General features: G+C 35.0%; 5 protein-coding genes across 5 annotated transcripts; all 5 read right to left on the bottom strand.

The window, feature by feature from the left end:
* Positions 1–2,331: 2,331 nt before the first annotated feature.
* LOC132192815 (uncharacterized) lies at positions 2,332–5,880 on the bottom strand. The gene is made up of 15 exons (XM_059612978.1): positions 5,861–5,880; positions 5,782–5,806; positions 5,659–5,723; positions 5,129–5,240; positions 4,837–5,066; positions 4,710–4,775; positions 4,377–4,410; positions 4,237–4,316; positions 4,072–4,179; positions 3,744–4,004; positions 3,496–3,561; positions 3,407–3,440; positions 3,275–3,342; positions 3,110–3,218; positions 2,332–3,015 (listed from the first exon to the last, which is right to left on the bottom strand). The coding sequence occupies exons 4-15, from the start codon at positions 5,196–5,198 to the stop codon at positions 2,762–2,764; spliced, it is 1,380 nt and encodes a 459-aa protein (XP_059468961.1). The 5' UTR covers positions 5,199–5,240; positions 5,659–5,723; positions 5,782–5,806; positions 5,861–5,880; the 3' UTR covers positions 2,332–2,761.
* A 301-nt stretch (positions 5,881–6,181) lies between these two features.
* LOC132205717 (uncharacterized) lies at positions 6,182–7,468 on the bottom strand. Its single transcript, XM_059634972.1, has 7 exons — positions 7,396–7,468; positions 6,924–6,957; positions 6,747–6,859; positions 6,661–6,691; positions 6,547–6,605; positions 6,377–6,497; positions 6,182–6,321 (listed from the first exon to the last, which is right to left on the bottom strand). Exons 1-7 carry the CDS (start codon positions 7,435–7,437, stop codon positions 6,182–6,184), a joined length of 540 nt encoding a protein of 179 aa, XP_059490955.1. The 5' UTR covers positions 7,438–7,468.
* Positions 7,469–8,645: 1,177 nt separating this feature from the next.
* LOC132205716 (ras-related protein Rab-34-like) lies at positions 8,646–10,104 on the bottom strand. The gene is made up of 6 exons (XM_059634971.1): positions 9,902–10,104; positions 9,379–9,480; positions 9,256–9,320; positions 9,051–9,187; positions 8,787–8,991; positions 8,646–8,728 (listed from the first exon to the last, which is right to left on the bottom strand). Exons 1-6 carry the CDS (start codon positions 10,102–10,104, stop codon positions 8,646–8,648), a joined length of 795 nt encoding a protein of 264 aa, XP_059490954.1.
* Positions 10,105–10,653: 549 nt separating this feature from the next.
* On the bottom strand, positions 10,654–17,064 carry LOC132192543 (protein trapped in endoderm-1-like). The gene is made up of 6 exons (XM_059612544.1): positions 16,934–17,064; positions 12,982–13,159; positions 12,300–12,546; positions 11,657–11,962; positions 11,447–11,606; positions 10,654–11,258 (listed from the first exon to the last, which is right to left on the bottom strand). The coding sequence occupies exons 2-6, from the start codon at positions 13,088–13,090 to the stop codon at positions 10,971–10,973; spliced, it is 1,110 nt and encodes a 369-aa protein (XP_059468527.1). The 5' UTR covers positions 13,091–13,159; positions 16,934–17,064; the 3' UTR covers positions 10,654–10,970.
* A 264-nt stretch (positions 17,065–17,328) lies between these two features.
* Positions 17,329–23,652, bottom strand: LOC132205879 (acidic amino acid decarboxylase GADL1). Its single transcript, XM_059635228.1, has 9 exons — positions 23,388–23,652; positions 20,432–20,616; positions 20,188–20,294; positions 20,007–20,122; positions 19,642–19,893; positions 19,518–19,582; positions 19,376–19,454; positions 18,592–18,936; positions 17,329–17,814 (listed from the first exon to the last, which is right to left on the bottom strand). Exons 1-9 carry the CDS (start codon positions 23,502–23,504, stop codon positions 17,632–17,634), a joined length of 1,449 nt encoding a protein of 482 aa, XP_059491211.1. The 5' UTR covers positions 23,505–23,652; the 3' UTR covers positions 17,329–17,631.
* Between the last annotated feature and the right edge of the window lie 941 nt (positions 23,653–24,593).

Below are 24,593 nucleotides of genomic sequence, written 5' to 3'. Positions count from 1 at the left end.
CTTTCCTCGCCCATTGTGTGCGGCTCAGCCTTTGCTGCCAATAGAAGGGAAAAATATTATTTTTCTTCTGGTTGCATTTTAATACGGCGAGACTCACGCTCGACTCTTGGCTTGCCGAGTGAACGAACGAAGGGGAGTAAAAATTGCGTCAGCTCTCAGGCAGCTGCAGTTAGTAACGCCTGCAGCACTCGGAGTTATGCAAACAGTTGAACACAACATCGCAACCGGTTGCATAAGAGCGGTCGACGCAGGGGCAACGCTCTGGATATAACAGGCAGGTAGAGAGTTAACTGACTGGCAGACCGACGCAGCTTGCATGCAGTAAGCGGAGGCGGCGGCGGCAATATGATTATATTTCCTCGTTGTTGCAGCAGGGGTTGGGCAACTCGCAGTTTCGTTTTATGTTTTATTATATATCGAGCTTGCTTCACTTATTCTTGAAAAGCTTCGAGGTGCACTGTAAAAAAAGTAATAAAAAAAAGAAGCAGTCTGCACGCCCCGGCTGTAAAATTATGTAATGTTTGCCGACGAGAGCAGCGTGCTTTTGTTGCGGCTTTGGCGCGAAGAGACGTTAAACTTTGACGACAGCAATGAATATTTTTTCAACTTTAATTTACGGCCGCAGCTCTCCGGGGCCTCTTCGATGCGTTAATGAGAGAAATTGAATAAGTGCACATAAAATTTCTCGGCTCGAAAAATCTCGCAGTTTTACTGCTTTGCGATTAAAATTTCGAGACCGTGATATTTGCATATCCCTCTTTTAAATTAAAAAATGAGAGGAAAAATGATGGAAAGTCGTAAAATAGTGCAGGCGCCATTTATATGGGGTCCGAATTATATAGGTTGTGTATATCCGGCATTAAAAATTTTACTGCTTGCAACTGGCAGTGCTTTCGCCAAACGTGTCCCTTTCTCTCTAACTCGGCTCGGCTTTTCTCTCTCCCTGCAATATTGTGTTATCGCATAATATCCAGCGAAATGCCAAACAAGCCGCCACCGAGCGAAAATTACTCTCTCCCGAACACAATCAGACCACTTATTCGACTCCCCAGACGCTTTTCCTCCTTTCTCTCTTTCGCCTTCAATTACATCCTCGCTCTTTCTCTCTCTCGGTGCATCATCTTCTTCACCTGGCTCGGAGCGATCATCGACGAAGGAGCGACAATAAAAATGCCAGCAAATAAAATAAAATGACGCTCTTTTTTTGTTATTTTCTTTCTGTCAATAAAGATAAACCCCCTCCCCCTCGCAAGCACGCCACCCGCGCACAATATATATCGATGAGACAAAAAGCGTGGTCGTCTCATCGCTTTGACAGCAGGGAAAAAACGCACCCGTGCTCGCACATATATAATTTTGACTCGCTGGCAGAAATTGCCCGTGATGGGTTTTGAATTTGCATTTTTATAGACACCAATTCCGTAATGTTATTTATAGGCGGACGACGCAAAATGAAATCTATTTGAATTTATATACTCGGAATATTCAAACCAGCCGAGCATCGTCGCAAGCAGATGGTCCGCGCCTAGAAACTTTTGAATAAATGAGACCGAGCTCCCCCCAAATTACATTGAAAAGCAGATCGCCGACCAAATTTATTTGCGTGGTAGTGGTGAGGGAGACGGAGAATGGTCTTTCATTAGCCTAATCGAAAGGCGCAGGAAAAATGTGGAGCCAAAATTGACGTTCTTATCTTTTATTTAATAAATGTGAAATTTTCTTACTCTAATGTGAACAAACATTTTTATTATAAATCAATACATCAGAGTTTTACTTAATGTGAATAGTAAAAATGAATATGCCAAAATCCTAAAGTACTGAAGCAGAAGACAACAAATTTTTTGATAGTGATTTTGAATGAAAAAATCCTAAAATCCAAAATTCAGACTTAAAGAATTGACTGTGATTAAAATACATTTGGAATGATATCTAGTTTAATTATTTTACGAGACTTTTTGTTAACTATCGTTTATAAATTATTTTATTTACAATGTAAGAGAATTTCATATAAGAACGAGAAAAAAATTTCAAATTATATTTCTACGAGATCATTTAGTGCTCAAATTGAAATGGAATTTCAATTATTTCAATTTAAAATTATCTTTATCAACTTTGATGACCTTTTCTTTATAAAAATCAGAGCTTTAGTGAAAATAAAATGGAAAACTATCCATTGCAAGAGGAAAATGGACTAGATGATAATGAATTAAAATTTTCAAATTTTTAATAAGTTGAATTCATTGTTCAACATTAAAAATTCCTAAAAAACTGAATAGGATATATTTCAATATTGACAATATTATTTTTTATCTCAATTTTTCTACCCAAGAATATTCAATCAATTTTCTTTTATTCTTTTTTTTTTCTTTGCCAAAGATGAACTGCATTTTTCTTTTATCTGGTAATATATTTTTCACTTTTGTTTTATTGATTTCAAGGGAAAAGTCATAACAAGAGAGCTCGCTTTCTCTCCCTTTGATTTATTTGAGCTGCATTACTATGAATCTCATGATCCCCGATCTTGATCAGATTGCGCGCCCTCGCCACAAGAAAAACAAAGACGGGCGCATTATTTCTCCTCTCATTCTCCACACATACACACACGCCGGTCGCATCACATTAGGGACAGGCATCGACTAAGCAGTTGATTGCTTCGTGAGAAAAACGCACTTGTACCCCGGGCGTAATATATGGAAATCGCAGGAGAGACGCACATTTCTTCGCTCTTTATGTGCTCCCCGCGTCCCCCGAGTGTTCCGATTCATTCAGGAATTTCACAAATCACCTTCTTCGTATTCGTTTTCAGCCAGCACGATTCTCTGTAGCTGGAGAGGTTTAGGCCGGGCGTCTTCCAAAGGGACACGCACGCAAAATCGACGGCTGTTTTATTTTCTTGGATAAAAGTCGAATTGAGAAAACTGACGTTGAAGGGACGACCAGAGCTGCACCATGTCAATTTGCCGGGACAATTAAAGTCGGACACGGGCAGGAAGTATCCGACGCCGGTGGCAAACTCTTCAAAATGTACAAAATAATTGAACTTGCCACTCTCAGCATCAGCACTCGCTCAGTGTCGAGTGCGTGCGGTGCAGCTTTTGTAAATATTTACCCAGAGCTTGAATGGCTCCGTGGACGCAGTTCCAATCTTGCACCGTTTCCACCTCCAACGGCCGCATCGCGAACGATGAGCAAACTTTCGGCTGCGCCGCAAAAGCGAACTGAAAAGAAGTGCTCGTGACATTAATTGCATTAAAAGGAGGGATGAGGTCCTCACCAAGTCTCTGGTAATTAACAAGTGCCTTTTGCAAGTGCTGTACAAAACTTTTCCTTTTATGTTCTCATCTGAACCAATGAAAAATTATAATTGGTTATGAATAATTAAAAAAAAAGGAGATAATTAACGAACATTGCTTCAGGTCGGACTTCACCGCTAGCTTGAGCTATTTTATTTTCAAAGTTTGTTTTAATTTCCTTAATCAATTATTTAGATTTTACGTCTTCGTTGTATCCGAAATAAGGGCAAGTCGCTCGAGTGCAGCCTGGATTTTCATCTAATAATTTCTGGAAGAGTTTGTAAAACAAACGTCAATTTCAAGGAACTTACAAAAAATTTGAAAATAATCAATTTACACAAAATAATTGCTATTATTATTATTTTTTTTAAATGAAGATCATAAAAACTGCAGAATAATTCATTTTTTTTGGTAGATTTTTTTAAAGAGTTGAAATTATTCAAACTTTACCTCGCACATGTAATAATTTTTCTCAGAGCAGTTTGCTAGAATCAAGTCAGCCGCCTCTCTGCTGGGACCAAACTGCATTGCAACGCAGCCACCTTGGCTGCTGTTTTTGAACGTCGTTATGTTATACTCAGTCCAGCCTTTGAAATTGGGCAGGTTTGCTCCGGAGTGGCACCACAAAAACTGATTGGAATCAGGGCTGCCGTATCCCGCCGTCCAGTAAAACATTTTGCTCGGTTTGTCTTTATTAGTCTCGGCGAAAGCCTTGATCCGAAAATAATGACTTTCAAATAGGGGGAAGAGGTACATTAAGAATATATCATTTGTTTACTTTGTCTAAGTTGAGTTTCTTGGCCGACGTCAATTTGGACGGATCATTTATTGCCATTAGAGTCATTCCGAACGAGCAGCACGAGATCTGCGCCTCGATCCACGTCGCCTACAATTAATCATTCGTTCACGCAATCGAGCGCAGGTTTGTATTATTTTTTATTACTTGCACGCTACTGACGAGGTAATGCCGGTTGTCCATGAACGAGGAAAGGGCGAATAAATTTTTCGGCGGGTCTCTCGCGTCTGCCAAATAACATCAGCAAAAACTGATCGAGCGTGCAACAAAATGAATTCTACACTCACAGTACACTTCGCTCGAGATGGGGAATTGGTCCATCTGAAATTACAATGCGTGAAGAGAGTGAAAATTCTCCTCGCTTTGTAAGAAGAGAAATTAAAAGAAAATCCCGACCCCTCTCTGCAGCTATATGTACGGGGGCGTGTGTTTTCGACTTTCATTTCCAGCCCTGTTTATGATGCGAGAAAGGGGCAAGCGAAGCGAATAAAGAAATAAAAGCGACCCTCCCTGCTTTCGTGTGTATATCTTTGTAGGTGTTGATTTCGAGAAAACCTCAAACCACACGCAGCGGTAAACATTGAAGCGGCCCCTTCTCTATATCTCGTCTTGAAACTTACGTTGACTTTGCAGCTAATTTTCGGACAGTTGTCGTGAATGTGCGTTCGCCTGGGAGCGAAGCTTCCCTGTAATTAGTTAATTGTGAAACTTTAGTGCGCCGAGACTAATTAGCGCATTCTCGCGTACTCTGCAAATTGGCCTGTTGAATTCGCCGCAAGGGGCAGCAGTCAGTGAGACGCCGCCGCCGCCTCCGCTTTTCGCCTTGAGCACGACGCACTGCTTATTGTTATTTCGGCCCTCGATCGGGCCCGACTCGACTTCCGAAAACTCTTCTCCCGCGCCGCACCAAGTCAGATTCGTGGCCCCGGGCGCCAACGCTCTCGCCCAAGTCCACCAACGCGCACCCACGTCTTTCGCTGCCAGTGCCGCCGGGCGACATGAGTAATTTTCGTAATGCAAGAAGTGTTGGAAATTTTACCATCCAGTTTTGAAATCGTCCTCGACAAACATTCCAACTCGCTTTTGGCCACTTGGGTCAGCAATTTCATGCCCAGCGAGCAGCAAAAGTCGGCTGCCTCGTCAATTGGGTACTACGTGAAGGCACTAATTAATTTTCATTTGCAAATATTGACAATATTTTTCATTCTCATTGATAAGATAATTATAATTTAAATGTAATTGTGAAATTCTTCAGGAAAATATTACATTTTATAATATTCAAAATTAAATTTATATCAGTTTATTTCAAATATATTTTTTTCAATTTTGAGAAACTGGAATATAGGAAATTTTAAATAAATTTAAAATAATTGTTGTATTTTCTGAGTATTTTTTTTTTCTTAATTCAGCCATTCATTAATATCAATGAGCATGTAATTTTTTTATTCATAAAAAGCTGCTCTGAAACCAGATGGAATATTTTAAGATCAGATGAATTTAAAATTATTTTTAATTTTTAAATGATGTTTTTTTTTATATTGTATGAAAATTTTAAAAAGAAATTATTACATATTCTCTAGCAAAAAAGTATGTCCTATCGCAAGCACTTTGAACCAGTCCAAAAGGAGATGTTGCTATAATTTTATTTTGAATCAATTACACAGTAAATTTTATGAAATTGTATTGAGATACCAATCTGGCTAAAGAGTTTCACAGGCTAAAATAAAAATACCTTTTTGGATGCTGAACTGAGGATTTGCTAAATATTTACTTTTGCAATGTATAAGCACGACTTAGGAATGATGCAAGTTTGCTCTGGTTGTGAGTCGCTAATTTTCTGGTCAGCAGAATTCTATTAAATATCCCAATAAAATATTAATCTTTTTAATTTCTTACGTTTACCTACCTCCAGACAATAATTATTTGCATCATTATTTTTTAATTCCGTGCAATCCTCTTGAAATTCGGAACATTTTGGATCGAGGAAGCAGAAAAATTGTGCTTTTTTGCTGCATACCTCTGGCTTTTTAGCAACTTCTCCTGGCTTGCCCCATCTATTTCATATTCGAATCAAACCAGAAAATAAATTTTACTACAAAACTGACCCGGAGTAAATAAGGCAAGGTTTGTCTTTTTCTGGTTTTACGTCACCAAACGTTTGGCCGGTTTCGATTAGAGCAAACGCAGTTCCTTTAAAAGGCAGACTGTTTACTCCGCTCCAAAGCAATACGTCTTCAACAGATTTTTATAGTCAGCTATTAAAAATTCAAAATATACAATTATATACCAGCGGCTGACGGTTTTCCCATCATGACGTTTTGCACCTCTTTTTCGACGGATGCGTTTGCTATGGCGCCGAATGTCCATCCTCGTGAGTGGCAATACTTTTGTGCGCCAAACCAACTAGTCTGGTGTGTGCGATTAGATGGAAAAATTGGCAATAAAATTTTATGATACCTCCAATTCCACGAAAATTACATTCAAACCAGATAATGAAAAGACATTTTTCTTTGATGCTGAAAATTTAGTTCAAAACTTACAAAAGTTTAAATGGGAAAAAATGGAAGTCACCTAAATTGGAGCAATTTTTATTAGCTCCTTGCTGTAATTTTGCATTTTTAATGCATTATACGAATTTTCATTAAGTTTTCTCTCACCTCATAAATAGGACAATTATTTCCATTGAAAACTTTTTGCTTCAAAGTCGTTGGCATTATTGTTCTGAACGCGTTTTCGTTGCTTATGAGACAATTTTTTATGCATTTATCAACTATATAAAGTAATAAGGCTGGATTTTAATAATTTTCATAATATTTTTAATGCAAATTACCCACCCAAAAGTATGTCCTGGTTAGAAGAAAATTGGATCTGAATAATAGCAAGTAAATTGGGGTATTTTATTAAATATTTTAAATATAAAAAATTTATAATAATGTCTTTGGGTAGTAATTGCCTAATAATAAAATCCATAAAGACACTTTGCAAAGTACTAATTTTTTTAATTGTTAGAAAACTAGAGAAAATCAAAATTATATCTTGTTAATGTTCAAATACATAAATTGGCAAATCGAAAAAAAAAAATAAAGTAATTATTAACCATAAAAAAATTAATTCTTTTTAAGATGAAATTCTCGGCAATTTTAATTATTTTTAAATGATCAAACAATTTTAGAATTTTAATTTCAAGTATTGTTAAAAATGAAACTATAAAATAAAATTTCGATAGATTCTTGTTTCAATTAAATATTTACAAATTCTACTATCTTGCTATTGGTTTGAATTAAATGTATTAATTAGCGAGCATACAAAGCATATTAAAAAGAGTGAAAATTCTCTCGTGGCAAACATCACGTTATCATCCAGAGCTTTTCCAATTCGTATTATTCTCCATTCACCACTGTGTCATTTAGGAACTGACTGTGGAAACAGGTTGACACTGCACTGATGTATAAATTGTGCAATATTGATGACGTCGTCAGCATCAACTTCCTCCGACTAAACACAAAATAATATCTGCGCTGGCCTTTCTATGGCTTTGTGTGGATGTGCGGTTGCCCGGAAATGATGTAAAACTTTCCCGACACCCCGTGTTTTTTGCTTTTATTCTAGCGGTGTGTTAAATAATAATGGGAATACGTCTGAGTCGTGGAAATCATACGTCACTCTTTCTAGTGCGTTGTTTTTAAGTGCTCTTTTTTCAAGTGTGTTTGCTTCCCTCTTGAAATACATTGCAGTAAGTGCTCTCGTACTTGACAGGGGAAAACGAAATGTGTTGAATGTATTTTTAATTAAAATTTGCCTAGCATTTATGAAAATTAAAAACACATCTGAAGAATTCATTATACTTTGCAATCAATACTTCTGAACTCTCATTTTATAAATTAATTTTTTAATAATCCTATGTTTCATTCCATTTTTTTTTTTTTAAATTTAATTTATCATTGAATGCTAACACTAGAGGTAGACATCAATTTTTTAATTTATTATAAATTTTTTTTATAGAAATAGCAAATGAAATCTTAAAATTAATCAGAGGACTTTTTTAATTGCTAACAATTTTCCTATTATTTTTACTGTATTGTCTTGTACATTGAAAAATTTGTAAAGCTAAATCTTAGAAGTTTTAAAATCTCTTCTACATCTCATTGTCGGTCTCATTCATACCCACTTACCCAGCTTACGATATTTTCAATGGGCAAGTGAGTAGTCCAGAGTTTTTTTTTCATTAATTTACCAGTACATCGTAGTTGCGCGCGGCAGCGGCACCAGTCAAAGCTTCCGTTCAAAACTCGTACGCTGCACGCTAGAGGGCAGAACGAGATAGGCCTAATCCCCTATTCCTGTGCCTTAAGCGCGAATTGTTGTCATCTGGGTTTTATAATTTATAATATTCTGAGCTTTTTATCCTAAAAATCATTGTTTCATTCTTATTTTATCTTGTAATAATAAATCACGCAATTCACCATTTTTTTTCTTGCTGTTTCTTTTTCAGTATCACTCTTTAAATTAATTGAGTAATTTGTTAAATTATAAATAATGGCACAAAACACAAAAGATCAAATTTTGCAGTCCGACTGACCCTGGCAGTTATTTCTTTTACTTTTATTCTTCTCCGCGATTTTTACTGGCCTTTTCGGACCTGCAAATGTCAATAGTTATAAAAAAAAATATTTTCTGAAAAAAGATTTCAAACTTACTGACAAAGTCGTAGCCGATCTTTATATCCACCTTATCTCTTTCAAGTTCCCTCAGAACCGACCGGTCGAAATTAAGAGCTGTGAGGCGGAAGAAAAAATCAAGCACATTGTCTCCAGTGCACGCAGATAAAAGCCACAATTCGGCGCCGAGTTCTTTGGACATTTGCACTGCCTGTGCCTCAACCATTTTCTGAGACGCTGGTCCCTTTATAAATAATGAAATTATTTCAAATATTCAAGTGATTTTTTATAATTAATAAATACCATGAGATCCTTTTTTGTTCCGACTAGAAAAACGAGGGGTTTCGGGCCTCTGCAGTTTGCTGTCATCGCCTCCTCCAGCCACTGATGGCAGTGCGCCAGCGAAAGGAGGTTGGTCATGTCAAAAACGACGACAAGCGCTGCGAAATAAAATTGAGAAATAAAAAAATCTAATAAAACCGATGGACTTAAAAACTTCTATTTATACCATGGGCGCCTCTGTAATAAGATGAAGCGATCGATCTGAATCTCTCCTGTCCAGCAGTGTCCCACCTTCAATTGAAATTATGTAAGAATTAATTATTGGAAAAAGATATTACTTTTTTCTTACATTTGCAAATTGAAAGCAACGCCAAGCACGTCAAATCGCTCTACTTCAAAATCAACTCCAATAGTGGCCTTGTAGTTGCTGTCAAAAATACGCTTGCAAAATCTAAAAATATTCAAAATTAATAATTATTAAAATTAAATAAAATTAATTTGTTATTGTTAGAAAATTAAAATTTATCACAAATATATAAATTAATTTGAACTAAAATTTGATATTTACAGGAAAAATGATATAAATTAAAATCGTTCATTCAAAGCAATCAATATTTTGACATATTTTGCTAAATTTTAATTATTTAAGCAATTCACAAATCAATTTCTTCACTATATAGACAGAAAAAATGTATTATCAATTAATTTTAATTTTTTAATGCAACACTGTGAATAAATTATCTATTTTGATTATCTGATTATACAAGTTGGAAGTTATATATCATTTAAAATTATTTAAAAATTTGTTTATCAAAGTTAGAAAAATAAATTGGATTTTGTTAATAGTTTTGGTGGGATTTTAATATTATTACCTGTTAATCAGACACGTTTTTCCAACGCCGCAATCACCGACGAAAACTATTTTCGCTAGTCTCAAAACCTGCACTTTCGACATCTTACACGCATCCCTTACTCCAGGACTGAAATCGGTTTGGCCCGAGTAAAGGGTGGCGTCGTTTCTGAAAGCGACCGGGAAGCGGAAGATCTGCCTGTCCGTCTCCGCGAACTTCTGCATGATGGTCCTCGCTGGGGACCGAATGGCCCCAACTGACGGATAGTGGATTTGTATTTCACTCCCAGACATAATGAAATTCTAAAGTACTCGTCGGCTTCTGAAACGTGAATGTGAAGCAGGAGAACAAAAAGAATGATATAATTCGCCTGTGAGACTAATTTAATTCAGTGGGGGTGGGAAATCTAGGGCAGGTGTGTGCGTCCCTCGCTGCCACGGACACATGCAGCTTGAATAATCGTGACCACCGATGCAGAAACATGCACCTCTGCGCTCAAATACGGAGGAAAATATTTTCATACTTTTGTGTCAATAAATTATTTTTTATTAAAAAATAATAATATAAATAAGTATAAGTATAATTTTATTGAAAATATATTGATGGTCAATTTAACAAAACAGCTCTGAATTATTTTTATTTTATTTGAAAAATAAATTATCAAGTTCACATTAAATTTTAAGTGAAATTATAGGTTTTGTTATGTTGCTTAATCAGAATAAAGTTATTTATTTTTTAATTCAACATTTATAATTGTGTATCCTAAACTAACAATAAGAATATAAAATCACTTATAATTTAAAATTCAATCTATATGTATAAGCATTACAATAAAATAAAACTCAAAAATATTTTTGACAAATGAGTTAAATATGTTTAAGCAGCTTTTTTAAATCTCATATATTTAAGAAAAAATTAAATTAAAGAAACTTAAATGAATACAATTAGACAGGACATAATTACATTGAAGGAGATCAAAATAAAGTAAATAAGATATTAAACTATTTTTAAAAATAAGACAAGGCACTCTTTGGATAATATTTTCATGCTTGTATGAATTTTATGATTTTCATGGCTTCGGATAATTTTTTTATCTTTGGTTATTGGCATCGGTTGCTACGTGCAGATTGATTTTGACTTTCTCGTTTGCCGTGTTGAAGTGCAGCATGTCGGTGACGAAAGTTTTCCTCGAGTCTGACTTGGAGCTGTTGTTGCTCCGGTGATGGCCGAGCTGACAGTTCGGACGCGGTTTCGGACACAAAAGTGCCCGGTAGGCTTGTCTGTATTGCCGGTTGCTGACGGCGTAGATGAACGGGTTGATGACGCTCGAGGCCCACGCTAGGATTGAGGCCACTATGTGCACCATTGGTTTTTTTATCTAAAAAAAAAAAAAAAAATAGATTTTTAGAAAGAAAAAATAAACAAATTTTTTTTCATCACAATATAGAGAAATGAATACCATAATTAATTATTACAATTATGAAGATGATTTTTAAGTGTAAATTTTTTTAATTCCTTTTATCCAGAATATGAAAGCAGTCGATGCTAATCTCAAAACAAACTCACAGCTTCGTCAGCAACGTTGACTATCATCAGTGGCAAGAAGCAAAGAAGGAAGCACAAGAAAATCGTGAGCATCATTCTGGTCAAGCGATTGTCGTCACGTTTCTGTAGCATCTGCTGCTGGCTCATTTCTTTCTTCGACCGTTGATTTTTGCAAATGGGACTAAAATTCAAAATTTAAAAAGAAAAATCACAAATTTAATAAAATCGTACTTGTGCGCCTGGAGTTTCTTCCTGCTGCAGCGCACCTTCATGAAAATGCAGCCGTAAGAAAGGATTATGACGATGCAGGGCAGCAGAAAGCCGAACACGAAGAGGAACTTTTTCGGCGACTTGCCCTCCTTTCTCAGAATGGTGCAGGAAAAAGTGGCCTCGTGGTATCCGAGGCGGCCCCAGGCGCCGACCAGCGGCGGGATCATTATCGAAAAGCTGAAGGCCCACGCGAACAGCATCTGCAGGATGATGCTCGTCCGCGAATAGACTCGATCATACAATCCATGGCAAGCAATCAAAATGTACCTGGTATAACAAGAAAATTAGCAAAAAACAAAAAAAAAATTAATGAGGTATTAACAAAGGGGTACATATATAATCTTATATAGAACAAACAATTTTTTTAATAATACAGCTTAATTTTTATCAAATAAATAATCTTACAAATTTCAATTGACAAAATAAAACAATGTGAATTATTTATGATCTTTTTTTAATAGTAAATTTTAAAAATAAAAAACCTTTCTAGTTTCTAGGAACAAAAATTTAACTTTCCTTTTGTGTTTTAAATTCCTTTACAATTTGCGATAATGAAAAATTGTAAGGAATGTAATTTTTGTAAATAGTTAAACTTTTTACGTACCTATTGATGGTGATGGCGACCATGCTGAGGAGCGAGACGGCTACATTTCCGTAGAAGAAAAAGGGAAAGAGAGAGCAGAGCGTCTCGCCGAAAATCCAAGCCCGATTCCAGAACCGGAAGGCGGTCATCGGCAGGTTGATGGTGCAGAACAGAAGGTCGGAGATGCACAGACTCACCACAAACGCTGTGGTCGCGTGCTGACGGAGCTTGGTGCAGCGCAACAGGGCAATCATGGTCACCAAATTTCCTAAAAAAAAAAATGCGATTTTGCTTGATTCTGATTCAATACCAATTCCTTTTGTGCATAGTTTCAATTTAAATTGAACTTATTTCTGAACAAGGAAAGGTCTCGATTTATAAATTACATCGCCCCCTTTAATCCAAAAGAGCATCAGCCTATTACACCGCCACTACATCATTTATCATGCCGAGAGACTAAAATTAAGTGGTGTGGTCTGTCACTAAAGTGGTGTTGCTCAGGAGATAAAAACGCGCTCCCGAGAGAATGTATGCGTGTGTTTTAAACAGCGTCAGTCCAACTCACTTAAAGATGCACGCTGACGCAGTCAACAAAAAATTTTAATTAAGGAAAAGCTGCTTTTAGTTTTGAAGTGAGGGATAAAAATAAATTCATTTTGCACGATTCCAGGTTAAAGAATTGAGGAAAAAAATATCCAAATACCTGCAACTCCTACAACTGCCAAAATTGTTGCACTTATGGAGGCGACAGTTGAGGCGTCTTCGGTGTAAAAAAGCACTGCCGGCTCCGTTTCATTCCCAAAAGTGGCCATCCTGCGGATTATTTGTGACGTGGGTTGGATCCTTACATTGAATTTTATTTCCTTGTACTGTGTTTCGTCCTGAAATTTCATTAATCATAGGGTTAATTTTTTCAATGCATTATTTCAAATAATTTTTAAATTAATGTTGAGAAAGAATATTGGTTAAAACGGCTCACAATATTGCAATATTCATATTGCATAATTATGTTCAATAACTTTTTTGCGACAATAGTTTACCTTGATAATTTCTTTTTTGGAAATTCTCAAATATATTTACTTCATTTTAAAAGTTTATTATTTTTAACGTTTCAATTATAACTTCCAAAAGAATGTTTATTTATTTAATGATTTGATTGTTTATTTTACACTTTTTAACGTTCCTTTTAAATGAAGCTTTTTTATGTACTTGACATTCAGAACAAGTTTCAGAGATTTTCCCATGAGTTGAAAACACGTACAATTGTTTTGAAACAAGTGCGTTCACGCTTTATTTATCAGCCTCTACGTGACAATATCGACATTTGAGAGTTTACGTTACAAAATCTACCAGGCTATTTTTATGATTCGTGGCCACGTGGGAACAACCGGGTGCGTGTGGCCGTTAGATTTTTTATTTTTACTTTATTGAAATATAATATTTGATTAGGAATGAGAATTCGAGTTCACCACCACCAATATGCGTGTCGCATTATACACTGCTGCTTTTCGCCGGCGCTATTTTCTCTCGAATGCGACAGCGATCGTAAAATCGTCAAAATAAATCGTAAAACGCGTCTTAAAATAAATCTGCATGTGTCTCTTGTCGCTTCCTGTCAAAAAACAAAAACAAACATTAAACCTCCGCAGCCCAAAATACTGGCAGCAGTGGCGAATTTATCAATTTTCACCCCATTTCTTATCATAGTTCCATGCTATAAAAAATTATTTTCAGTATCTGCATTTTTTTTCGAACATATTGAAAAATGTGAACAGATAAATATAGCCGAGTCAAAAGAAGAATAGTTGGAAGAGGGATCTTTGTAATATAAAATCCAGGGTAGCTTTTCAGGGATTAGGACTTCAGTTCAGACCCTGAACATGTTTACGTTAAAAGGATTCACTAGCATACGCTGACTTTAATAAAAGAACGACAGATTTATATAAGAAATCATCTGTGACACTTTCCGGCTTAAAGAGACACAGCTAACCCGCATTTTTTGACATGTTATTGTTAAGTGGGTTTTATAAGAATTCCGTTCTCACCTCAATGTAGCCTTTTTTCTTTCAATTTTCTAAAGTTTTTTTTCTTTTGTGCTTTAATAAAAATTATTCAAAATTTTCAATGTAATTTATTTGATTGAAAATTGGAACACTTAATATGAGGTGATATAAAAAACAAATACAAAATCGGTTAAAGAGGATCACTTTCAGATTTCAGACGAAAAAGTCTTAAGTTGTTGAACTGTTTGATTAAAAACCATTATTAGTTTTATTCTTCTTAAAATCCCTCTATTTCCTAGATTAACATATTATTTAACAAAACTCACTTATTTAACAAAACATTCTGGGAAAAAAACAACGTGTAAATACCGATTTTATTTTATATTATGTTTTTATCTGCGATCAAACACACATATTTTATATTAAAAAATGCTTGTTAACTATATCGAAGAACTGAAATGAAAAATTTTAATTTTCAGCTTCAATGTGTTCAATTTAATACAACTTTTGGTAGCAAATCATCTTCTCCTATCCGTATTTTTTCCGAGGTGAACAATTTAAAAAATTTAATTCATCTTCGAAATTAAACTTCTGTCAAGTACATATATTAAATAGAAAAATTCTTATGTTTGCGTTTAATTTGTGCAGTAGCAAAAAGGATGCAGAAAGTCAATCAGCAGAAGATCGCTGGCGCTTTTTTATTGCAAAAGGAAGCGGATGTGGGCCCTCTAAAATCTAATTGCTTCACTCTGGTCAGCTATAGAGTGCCATAATGAAATCAATGAGCAGCTCTGTTCTCCCTCGCGAGTATATTTGGTGCTTGGTCGCAGACCTTGCTGCTTTTTATGCTAACTGCATATGACTTGCTTGCGCCCCTTTGTGTGATGCTCGTCTGTATATACGCAATTTCGCAACAACTCGCGGGTATATCAATTACAGCTGACTGCGTGTGTCGGACCTTTTCGCGTCTATGATAGACGCGAGAATCACATCAGTGAGCACCACTTCCCAATTACGGACAGGCACACGGCGTTTAAATGTCCATGTGATTCTTGTTAGCTTGTTCGTGAGAGATGGAATGTTTGTTTTACGCATTAAAGAATGAGATGAAAATATCTGGAAAATATTATATAATTTTTTATTTATTTTAAATGTCATGAAAGCAAATTTCAAAGAAAAATAAATTCTTCTTAAAGCTAAAAAACCTCATTTTAAATATATTATTTATTGCTTCAATATTATTAAATAAATTTAAATCCTACCAAAATATATTGAGAATTTATTTAAAATTTGCTAAAAGGCAAGTTATGGCAACTTATAAGTAAATTAATTAGTTCCAAGGCTTAGATTGCCAAACGACTTCATTATTCCAGTTTTTATTGTGCTATAGAAATTTCAAATTATATTCTATAGAAATATAAATAGAGTTCCTGGAAATAAATATAAAAAAGAATATAGATAAATTAATCTTTTTAAACCGATTATTATATTAAGCGTTATTAAAACTGCAACTATACGAAACAAATTTAATATTATATTAATACATCCTTCATTTTAATTTTAGCAAATAATTATCCAACAAAACTTGCCAGTACTTTTGTTTTGCTTAATGGAATTTGCTTGACACACTCGTTCGCCTCAGGTCAAAGTTGAGATTTTGATGCGTCGCTAATGGGGTCGGTTAATTTTCTCGTCTCCCACTTTGCGTCAGCTCGACTCGCCGGCTCGTTGAGTTAATTCAACTGCTAGTTGACTGCACACGGTCTTTTAATCAAATTGTGTGCTCTCAATAAAAGTGGCAAGTTGGATTCAAGTACAAACTACAAGCGAAGCATACTTAAAAATTATTTCAATAAAAGGAATTTCATTTTTATAAATAATTACATGACGATAATGATTCAGTTTGGGTTTGATTAGGAGAATTTATGTATACTTATAAATTTAAAACAAGTTTTATTTCCAGGAATGTAATTTAATCGCCAAAAACGTTTCCTCTCGCATTAATTTCCTGCAATTTTTTTTTGTCGTGGCAAAAAATGACGTGAATATTAAAAAGTTAATTAGAAAACGAAGGGAGAGAAGCATCACAAAGGGCCTCTTTATTTAAGTCTGCGCGCTGCTTGATGAAATTTGATGCCTTGTCAAGATATTGACTTACACTCCGTACTATGCCACCGTTGTTCTAAACAAGGTTCTTGTTCAAGACCGCCTAAGAATTGAATCAAAAATATATAAATATAAGAGAATAAAAACCAATTAAGTTGCTCCATGAACTCTCTACTTAATTGCATTTGCATTAGTATAAAATTGGTGAAGTTTTGAAAAAATAAATGTAATATGCGCTTAAAAAATAAGGTACTAATTGTACCAAGGATTAAACCGATTCAACAAAACTCATACAAATATAAAACCTTTTTTCTCTATTTAATTCAATTAATTATACAATTATTGTTATTTTCAATAATTTACTCACAAATATTACATTTTATTAATTCAAAATTAACTTTATAGATTTAAGATTTTTAACTAATTTATATATAGTATTATATTTATCGATTTTAAAATGAAAAATTAACTTTCTCATCAAAGATTTCTGTCCGTGTGCAAGAAATGTTTAAAATCAATTCGGGCCATGAATATTTTGAGACTCACCCTCTGTTCCGTGAGAGCCGACGCTGTTGCTCCAGGTGAGAGAAACTGCAGATGTGAAGCCCCGCGGGATGAAGCCGCGAAGACCGACTGATTTCAAGAGAGGCAACGCAGCGGGTACAAGACGAGGAGGGCAATGTGTGTGTATTTCTTCCGCGGGGTCTCCCCTCCTTTCTTCCAATTCATTGTGATCAAAAGAGCCAGAGGTGTCCCCCTTTTCATGCCGCTGCTCGTATTGTAATCGCATAAATAAAAAATTCCTCAACGCACATTGTCCCTCTTTCCAGAAGCAAGGGTGGGCCTTGATTTAATTTAATCAGCTGTCGTCTTCAGAACAGTAAACAATATTTTTAGAAATTTATGGTATTTCCTTCATTTTTTTTTAAATTTAACAAAAGTTCTTTCATAAAATAATTTTTTTATTCATTCACTTTTATTTATTCCATTTTTGTGTAAAATACATAAATATAAAATATTATTTACAGCCTAAAAATCGCTTAAAAGTACAAAAAGCAAAAAAGAGCATTTCGTTTTTAATTATCTAGGGAAATACTCCGCGTGGAAACTCCTATTTTTCCATTTACACCTACAATCTGTACGTTTTGAGAGATTTTGAATTTTTATCTTTTGGTGAGTCGCGTGTGACCAAGAAAGTCGAATTCATAAGTACACATTGCATATGTGCTATTCATTGGGGAGGTTTAAAGATCGTCTCCCAGACGCTCAATCTCCTCGATCACGAAATCCATCTGAGTCCTGGATGGGGGTGGTTGACAAGTGGTCACCATGCGGAAGAAATTGACCAGGCCTCGGTGGGCCATGGGTTGGTAGCCGAGCATGACTGCGCCCTGCAGCACCATTCTTTCTTTAATCAGTGGCGCAACCTAAAAAATTAAATGTTGAAATAATATTATTTACATTTCTTAGAAATAATGTATTTCAAAAGCATAGTTTTATAATATTACTTTTCAAATATTAATTTTTATTTTAAAAGTTATTAATAGCTTTTCTTTATCTACAACAAATTTGTGTAAATTTGATCATTTTGTTATGAAAATAGGAGATAAATACAAGTGCATGATCTAACGTTATACAAATTAAATTTGCAAACAGTCAAACTGTGTTAAAATTTGACTTATAGTGAAGGCTGGTGAAGGCTATCAAAAAAGGCACTCCTTTTAACCTATTGACTTTATGATATCGACCGGAATATTTTGGGGGGAAAGTTGCGTTATAAGTTAAATATTTCTTTCAATTAACTATATTTCTTCAAAGCATACATAAAATAGGAAATTTATTTTATGAACAAGTCTCAAAACTTCATAATTAAATATTCTCACAAGTTAAAAATTGCACCATAAGTAAATATAATTTAAATTCATCTATATCAATATATTCCAAAATTTAAATTTATAATATTTGTTTATTAATTCAGAGATTTTACTTTCTTTAATTTTCCAATTTTTCAAAAAAAATTATTCAGAAATTTTTTTGCGCACAACAATTACTTTATAATAAATTAATTAAGTGCCCTTAAAGTGTTCCATTCACACAAATAAAAATTTGATAAATAATTAAAATTTAAAATATTTTTTAAATTACAATTTAATTATGGTTAGCAAGGAATGAAAATTATAAATTTATGTAGATGAAAATTTTACCTTGGACAATTTGTCCCACCAGGCCTCGTCTCTGGTCTGTTCGCGCATGCTGGCCGGCAAAAACCAAAAGCAGATGTTGGTGCATTGGAATTCCGGAAGGACCAACTCAAAGCCGGGTCGTTCAGAAATAATTTTGGCAAAATATTGCGCGCAGTCCACGGCGTTGTCCACGAGTCGCGTGAGACCCTCGTCGCCACGCTTCCGCCACATCACCCACAGCTTGTAGGCGTCCACTTTGCGTCCGCACTGGACACTCTTGTCGCCCGAGTCATAGGTGACGTCGTAGAACTTGTCCTGTTGAAACAAGTAGGTGGCCGACGCCGAATTGCACCGATGTAGTAAACCCTGCGAAATATTTTTGAATTAAATTCCGTTCAATTTTTCCCAATTTAAATATTTTCTCCAAACGTATTAGTTCTTACCGCACAATTCAGTAAAACTTCAAAAATAAAAATAAAATTATCAAAAAAAATAGAAAAGAAACTACAAAACTAATAGTGAAATAATAATTAATTGGAAAAATTTAGTTTAACAAATCTCTATAGACTAGTGTTGACAACAATTATGGTTAAAATTTCAAATTATCTTCCAATAATTGCAAAAATTGGTTTCTTTTGATGGAAATTCTTGTTTTGACTATGTCAATTTTCTTAAACAAAATTTTACAAAAAGAAAATAATTGTTGAATAATTTTCAAAATTTCAGGTATTAAAATGGTTTTATATTTGCTAAATTTATAGTTTAAAATAATTAATCCTATCAAAAAGTATTTGTTTTTGCTTACTTCGTGTTTGACAAGGAACATCGAGCATTGCAGTGGAGCTCCAAGCATTTTGTGTGGGTTCCAAGCAACGCTGTCACATCTGAAAATTTGATAATTTTTCATTAACAATCTCCTGATTTCTATTCCAAAATGATTTCCCGACCTGTCGATTCCCTCGAGGACGGACGCGTATTTTCTGGACAGGATCAAACTTCCACCCCAGCAAGCCTGAATGAAATATTAGCTTTTAGACTTTCTCTCTTTATTTTTTGTAATGTTGTTTTTACGTCAACGTGCAGCCAGAGGCCGTGCTTCTGGCAAATGTCAGCCAGAGGGTTGAGGGGGTCGAACGAGCCAAGGACGGTGGTGCCGGCGGTGGCCACGACGGCGAAGGGCTTTTTCTTCTCGCGAGTGGCCTTAATGATGCACTGCTCCAGGTGCTTAGGGTCCATGCAACCGGCGGCGTCGGTCTTCACTTTGACCACGTTACGCGTGCCAATTCCCAGCCAGTGGGCACCTTTCAAGGTTGAGTAGTGAGCCTAGAATATGTTAAATTACAAGGTTAGTAAAAAAATAATTTTAAAAAATTAGTAAAATGTAGTCAGAAAAATTAAAAAATAATTTTTTATATAAAAAATTAAATTTCAATTACATCTTCAGAGGTGAAAACGACAAGAGGAGGCAACCCAGCCAATCCGTCGGTTTTGACGTCAGGGTACAACCTGTACCTTGCCAGCACAAGTCCGTACATGTTGGACATGCTTCCACCTTTTTTGTAAATCGTGCAACAAATCAGAGACATAAATAAAATTAATTTTTAATCAAAATCTTACCAGGTGCAAAAATTCCGTCTCCGTTGGGAAAACCGAAAAGTTCCAAAACTCTTTGCAAGACTGCATGTTCAGCAAGGGAAAACGTCGGAGCCACTTCAAAAGTGTACCTATAAAATCAAACAAAATGTTAAAATTTTCATTTAAAAATATTAAAAATAATTCATTTATTTCAAAATAAGTATCAACTTAATTTCTTATTTTTGTAGGCGCTTTTTATTAAAATTTCAAAATTTTCAAAACTCACTGATTTGTATTGCAGGCCTCGCTGACCCAGGCGCCGGCCAATCCATACGGGTCGGTGCCGCCATACAGCTGGTTGTAAAAGTGCGGGTGTCCGGTGTCCACACTGCGCTGAATCGTGTGTCGCACCAACGACAGCAGCTTTTCATCCGTGCAGCCGTCCTGGCCCAGCGAGAAGTCTATTTCTTCCTAATCAAATAAAATTAATTTAGATTATATAATAATTATATCGTTTTTGGTGTACAGAGCTAATAAAAAAAATGCATTAAGCCAATCTGGCAAGTTTTAATGCAAGATTAATTGAACTTTGGTCGGCAAGTAATCTCCGCACGTTCACCGCGTGGCTTATTAATACTTGTGAAACGTGTTCAATGCCTTGAGAATTGCTTGATTTGAATCAAGTTAATGGGAATTTATATAATATAATGTAATATAACCTTCTTATATTTAAATTTAAAAATAATTTATGGTTTTAAAAAATTTTTAATTTTTTTATTTGTGTCTCTATTTTTCAAAGACTTTGTATCAATAATTAATCAAGATTTTCTTTCTCTTCGATATTCTGAGGAACCACTATGAAAGTTAAACTATATTTGCATACATAAAAATTTTGTGAATGAAATACGTTTCATTGGTGGCTTGCCGCTTGTTTTTGTCAAACATTAATCTTCACATATTATTATTGCATAACTTACAACTTACTGAATGACCTTCTAGGGAATTTTTTTTTCATAATTTTTATCAATGAGGCTTATCAGGATTTGGATTTTTTTTTTAACATTTCAAAGTTTTATTCCTTATTTGAACGGATTGCAAGAGGATTTACGTTCGATGGTAATTTAAGTTCAACGAACAACTTTGCGAACAGTGCGTGAACACTCATCTCTCACGTGATCCGACAGTGCCAAAATTTGGCCTTCGGGTGCGCGTAATATTCTACACGTGCTAAAATTTTTAAAGAATTGACCTCCAGACTTCAGTAAAAGCCTAAAGCATTTCCTATGCCAGCCGATTCCAGTCTTATCGTGCGGATGTTTGACGCGATGTATGTAATGAACCCGTTTTTTCTTTTGGTCTGACTGCTTATTTTTACCACTTTCTTTACTACTATTTTTTTTACTAACATACTCCACGTGCTACTAAAGGTTGATACTCTTTAAATCATAGAAGTTGAAAGTTTATACTTTTGTTTTTATTTATTATTCTTCAGCTTAATATATAATTTTTTATCTTCCATATTTATTTAATTAAATTTTTCCACATCTTTGGTAAAAAATAAAAAATAATCTAAAAATTTAAGCAAATAATTGAAAAATTTATCACCCAAAAATCTCCTAATATCAGCATTTTCATTTTAAAACAGTTAGCACCGAAATAATTTATTTAATTTAAAAATTGCGCCTTGGAGTATTTTGGAAAACTAAATCGCAAACTTTAAAAATATTATTTCGCAACTACCTGTTTATCAACAGAAAATTGATTGAGAATTATAAAAATTCTTAATCGTTTTTTTTCTCTATTTATTGAGCTGGCACTATATTTACCATTTTTATCTAGAGTTTAAAAAAACTCATCAGTTCCAATTTTTTATATATTTTTACGATGGTTGTATTAGATCACATATCACATTTCTGTCTGTCTGGCGTTTGATAATTTTTTAATGACTCTCAAACGCGGAGATGCATCCAAAGTCCATCAAGCGATTTGTGATACCAACATACTATCCTGTTGAAATCACTGAAAGAAATTGCGGAATTGTGATCGTTGTGTGCTTTATAAGTCGTTTCCTTTCTTTTTTATTCAACGTCATTTGCATCGTCAGCCTGCCTCTGTAGAAAGAGAAAATATGCGTTCGAAATAAACTTCCGTCAAATGGAACAATCAACAGATCTAGTTGATTCTCCTATTGATGATCGTCGCACAAAAGGCTCTGCATGAACTTATTTGTAAACAAGGTCAATCGTAAGCCACAGTATTGAAAATTGCGAAAAGTTTACATTATGTACACTCAGGCTGGTTTCCTTAGGTTCCACACTCAATAGAGATCGTGTGGCGTTAATGTGGAACTTTCCACTTCTTACTGTATAATTACGCGATCAGCTAGACAGTTGTTTTAATTGCCTTTTTTCTATCCAGAATATTCAAGAAGGATAAATAATGTGGAAACTTCCACATTCAACATTACTCGTGACGTTATTCGAAATCCAAAGGAAAAAAAAATTTGAAAATGTGAAGAAAAAAAAAAGGATAAATGCCGTAAAATTTAATTTAAACGAAGTACATTTTTAATTATTGTATCTTTTCTTAACCATTTTAAACCAGCTTTGTTTTTGTTCAAAACACCTCCCAGCTATCTTTAGAGCGCATCAATATTTATACATGACAAGCGCCTAATTGTAAATATACAAGTTTTTATAATTATAGCATGGGCCAGAAGCAGAATTTTTATTGGTGTCTGGGTCTGACTAAAACCAGTCTTTTTTTTTAATTTTACAACTCCCAAAATGATTAAAATTGCTTTTCGTTTTTGCCTGTTAAGGCCGGAAGCAGTATTAAATTAAAAGAGAAAATAAAACATGTTTTAAATTTATCCCAAGGCGCCCGTCGCCAACTAAAAGAAGATTGACCGCTCCTCTATATGTGTTGAACCGATACACTGCTGTGCATTGTGTTTTTGTGCGATTGCGGAGAGCACGACAATGAACTTGACCGCGTGTCTGCTCCCGGAGCGTTGATATTCGCAACAAGCAAAACGTTTTAAAGATACTCGTAGCTTCAAAAGGTCCATCCTGTCCCTACTTTGATTATTTTATACAATTAAATACAGTAATTTTTTCAATAATTATAAATCGTCTGCAAACACATTAAATTTAATAAATAAAAATCCTTAATAAATAATTTACAATATAAATGATAAATCTTACCACCTGTTTTTTTTCTCAATAATATTTTTAATTTACCTGCAATTCTGCTGGATGGGCGAACCGGACGACGGGGGTTTCAGGGTCGCGGGGGTTGAGGAGACCCTCCTCCCGCAGCACCTGCACCACGTCTTCGGGAAAGGTCGCTGCGTCCATGTCGTATTCTAGGTGAGGTTGGAGTCAGACTGGCCGCCAGTCGCCGTGAAAAGCCTCTTTTCTGTGAGCAACTCGGCCGCCGGACGAAGAGAGGGAATCGTTTCTCACTCAGTCGCGAGTAAAAAGTCGACGCTTGCCACGGACCCTACTCTCCTCAAGTCATACGTGTGTGTATTCTTCTTGTTGTCCTCGCGCCACAATCCTTGAGAGATAACGTGAGGGCTTTGTATCTTCAAGCGGTCCACGAATACATCCGATGATATTCACTTCCAAAGTTAGCACCGGCAAATCGCAAAAGCTAACTTAATTAACATGCTAATATCCCCGGTGAATTTTACATCCACATCAAAGAAGTAAAAAAAAACTTCTCTCCTTTACTTTTGTATTGTAAAATAAATTTAATTCGTCAAGATTTCAGAAAATTTTAAGAGAACCTTTGGATTTTTCAGTTTCGTCATACGTCATAACTTTAAAAAACCTTATAAATTGATTTATATAATTATCTTATCTTCCATCTTTGACCCATCAAAAGATAGAAATTCCCAATTTTCTGTAGAGCTTTTCAGAAGAAAAATAATGTTTTCTTTTGCAAAGGTAATCGTGAGTGTCAATTTCTAATCTCATAAGAACAGCTCTCTTGTCCTTTGATCCCAGTAGGTGCGGGAAAACCCCAGAGAGATTTTGCGGTCCGGAGATAAGTTAACAAAAACCCATAATTTTTTTCAATAATGTTGACACGCTCCGAAGAGTCAAAATGCTGTCGCATGTAATCTAAATTGCGTGTTCCAGTCTGGCGCTGATAAGAAATAATTATATAAAGTTGTGTCTGCTTGGCCCATATTATGATTTCTACGCAGCATAAGTGACCTTAAAAGTACCTTACTATCTTTTATTTGGTTTTTAAAATTAGATTTTCATTTGTAGATTGAAAACTTTCTTGGACGTGACGAAAGACCAATAAAAATTTAAATAAATCAACCATTAAATCACAATATTTGAGCATGCTGGATGTAACAACTGCAACTTAAAAACAACCCTCTATAAAAACTTCAACTATTTTCTAATTTTGCAATCTTAAGATCAAGGAGA

This window comes from Neocloeon triangulifer, unplaced genomic scaffold (assembly GCF_031216515.1).
Source record: "Neocloeon triangulifer isolate White Clay Creek 2 clone unplaced genomic scaffold, ASM3121651v1 ptg000003l, whole genome shotgun sequence".
Lineage (NCBI taxonomy): Eukaryota > Metazoa > Arthropoda > Insecta > Ephemeroptera > Baetidae > Neocloeon > Neocloeon triangulifer.
This window is presented reverse-complemented; position numbering and strand designations above follow the sequence as displayed.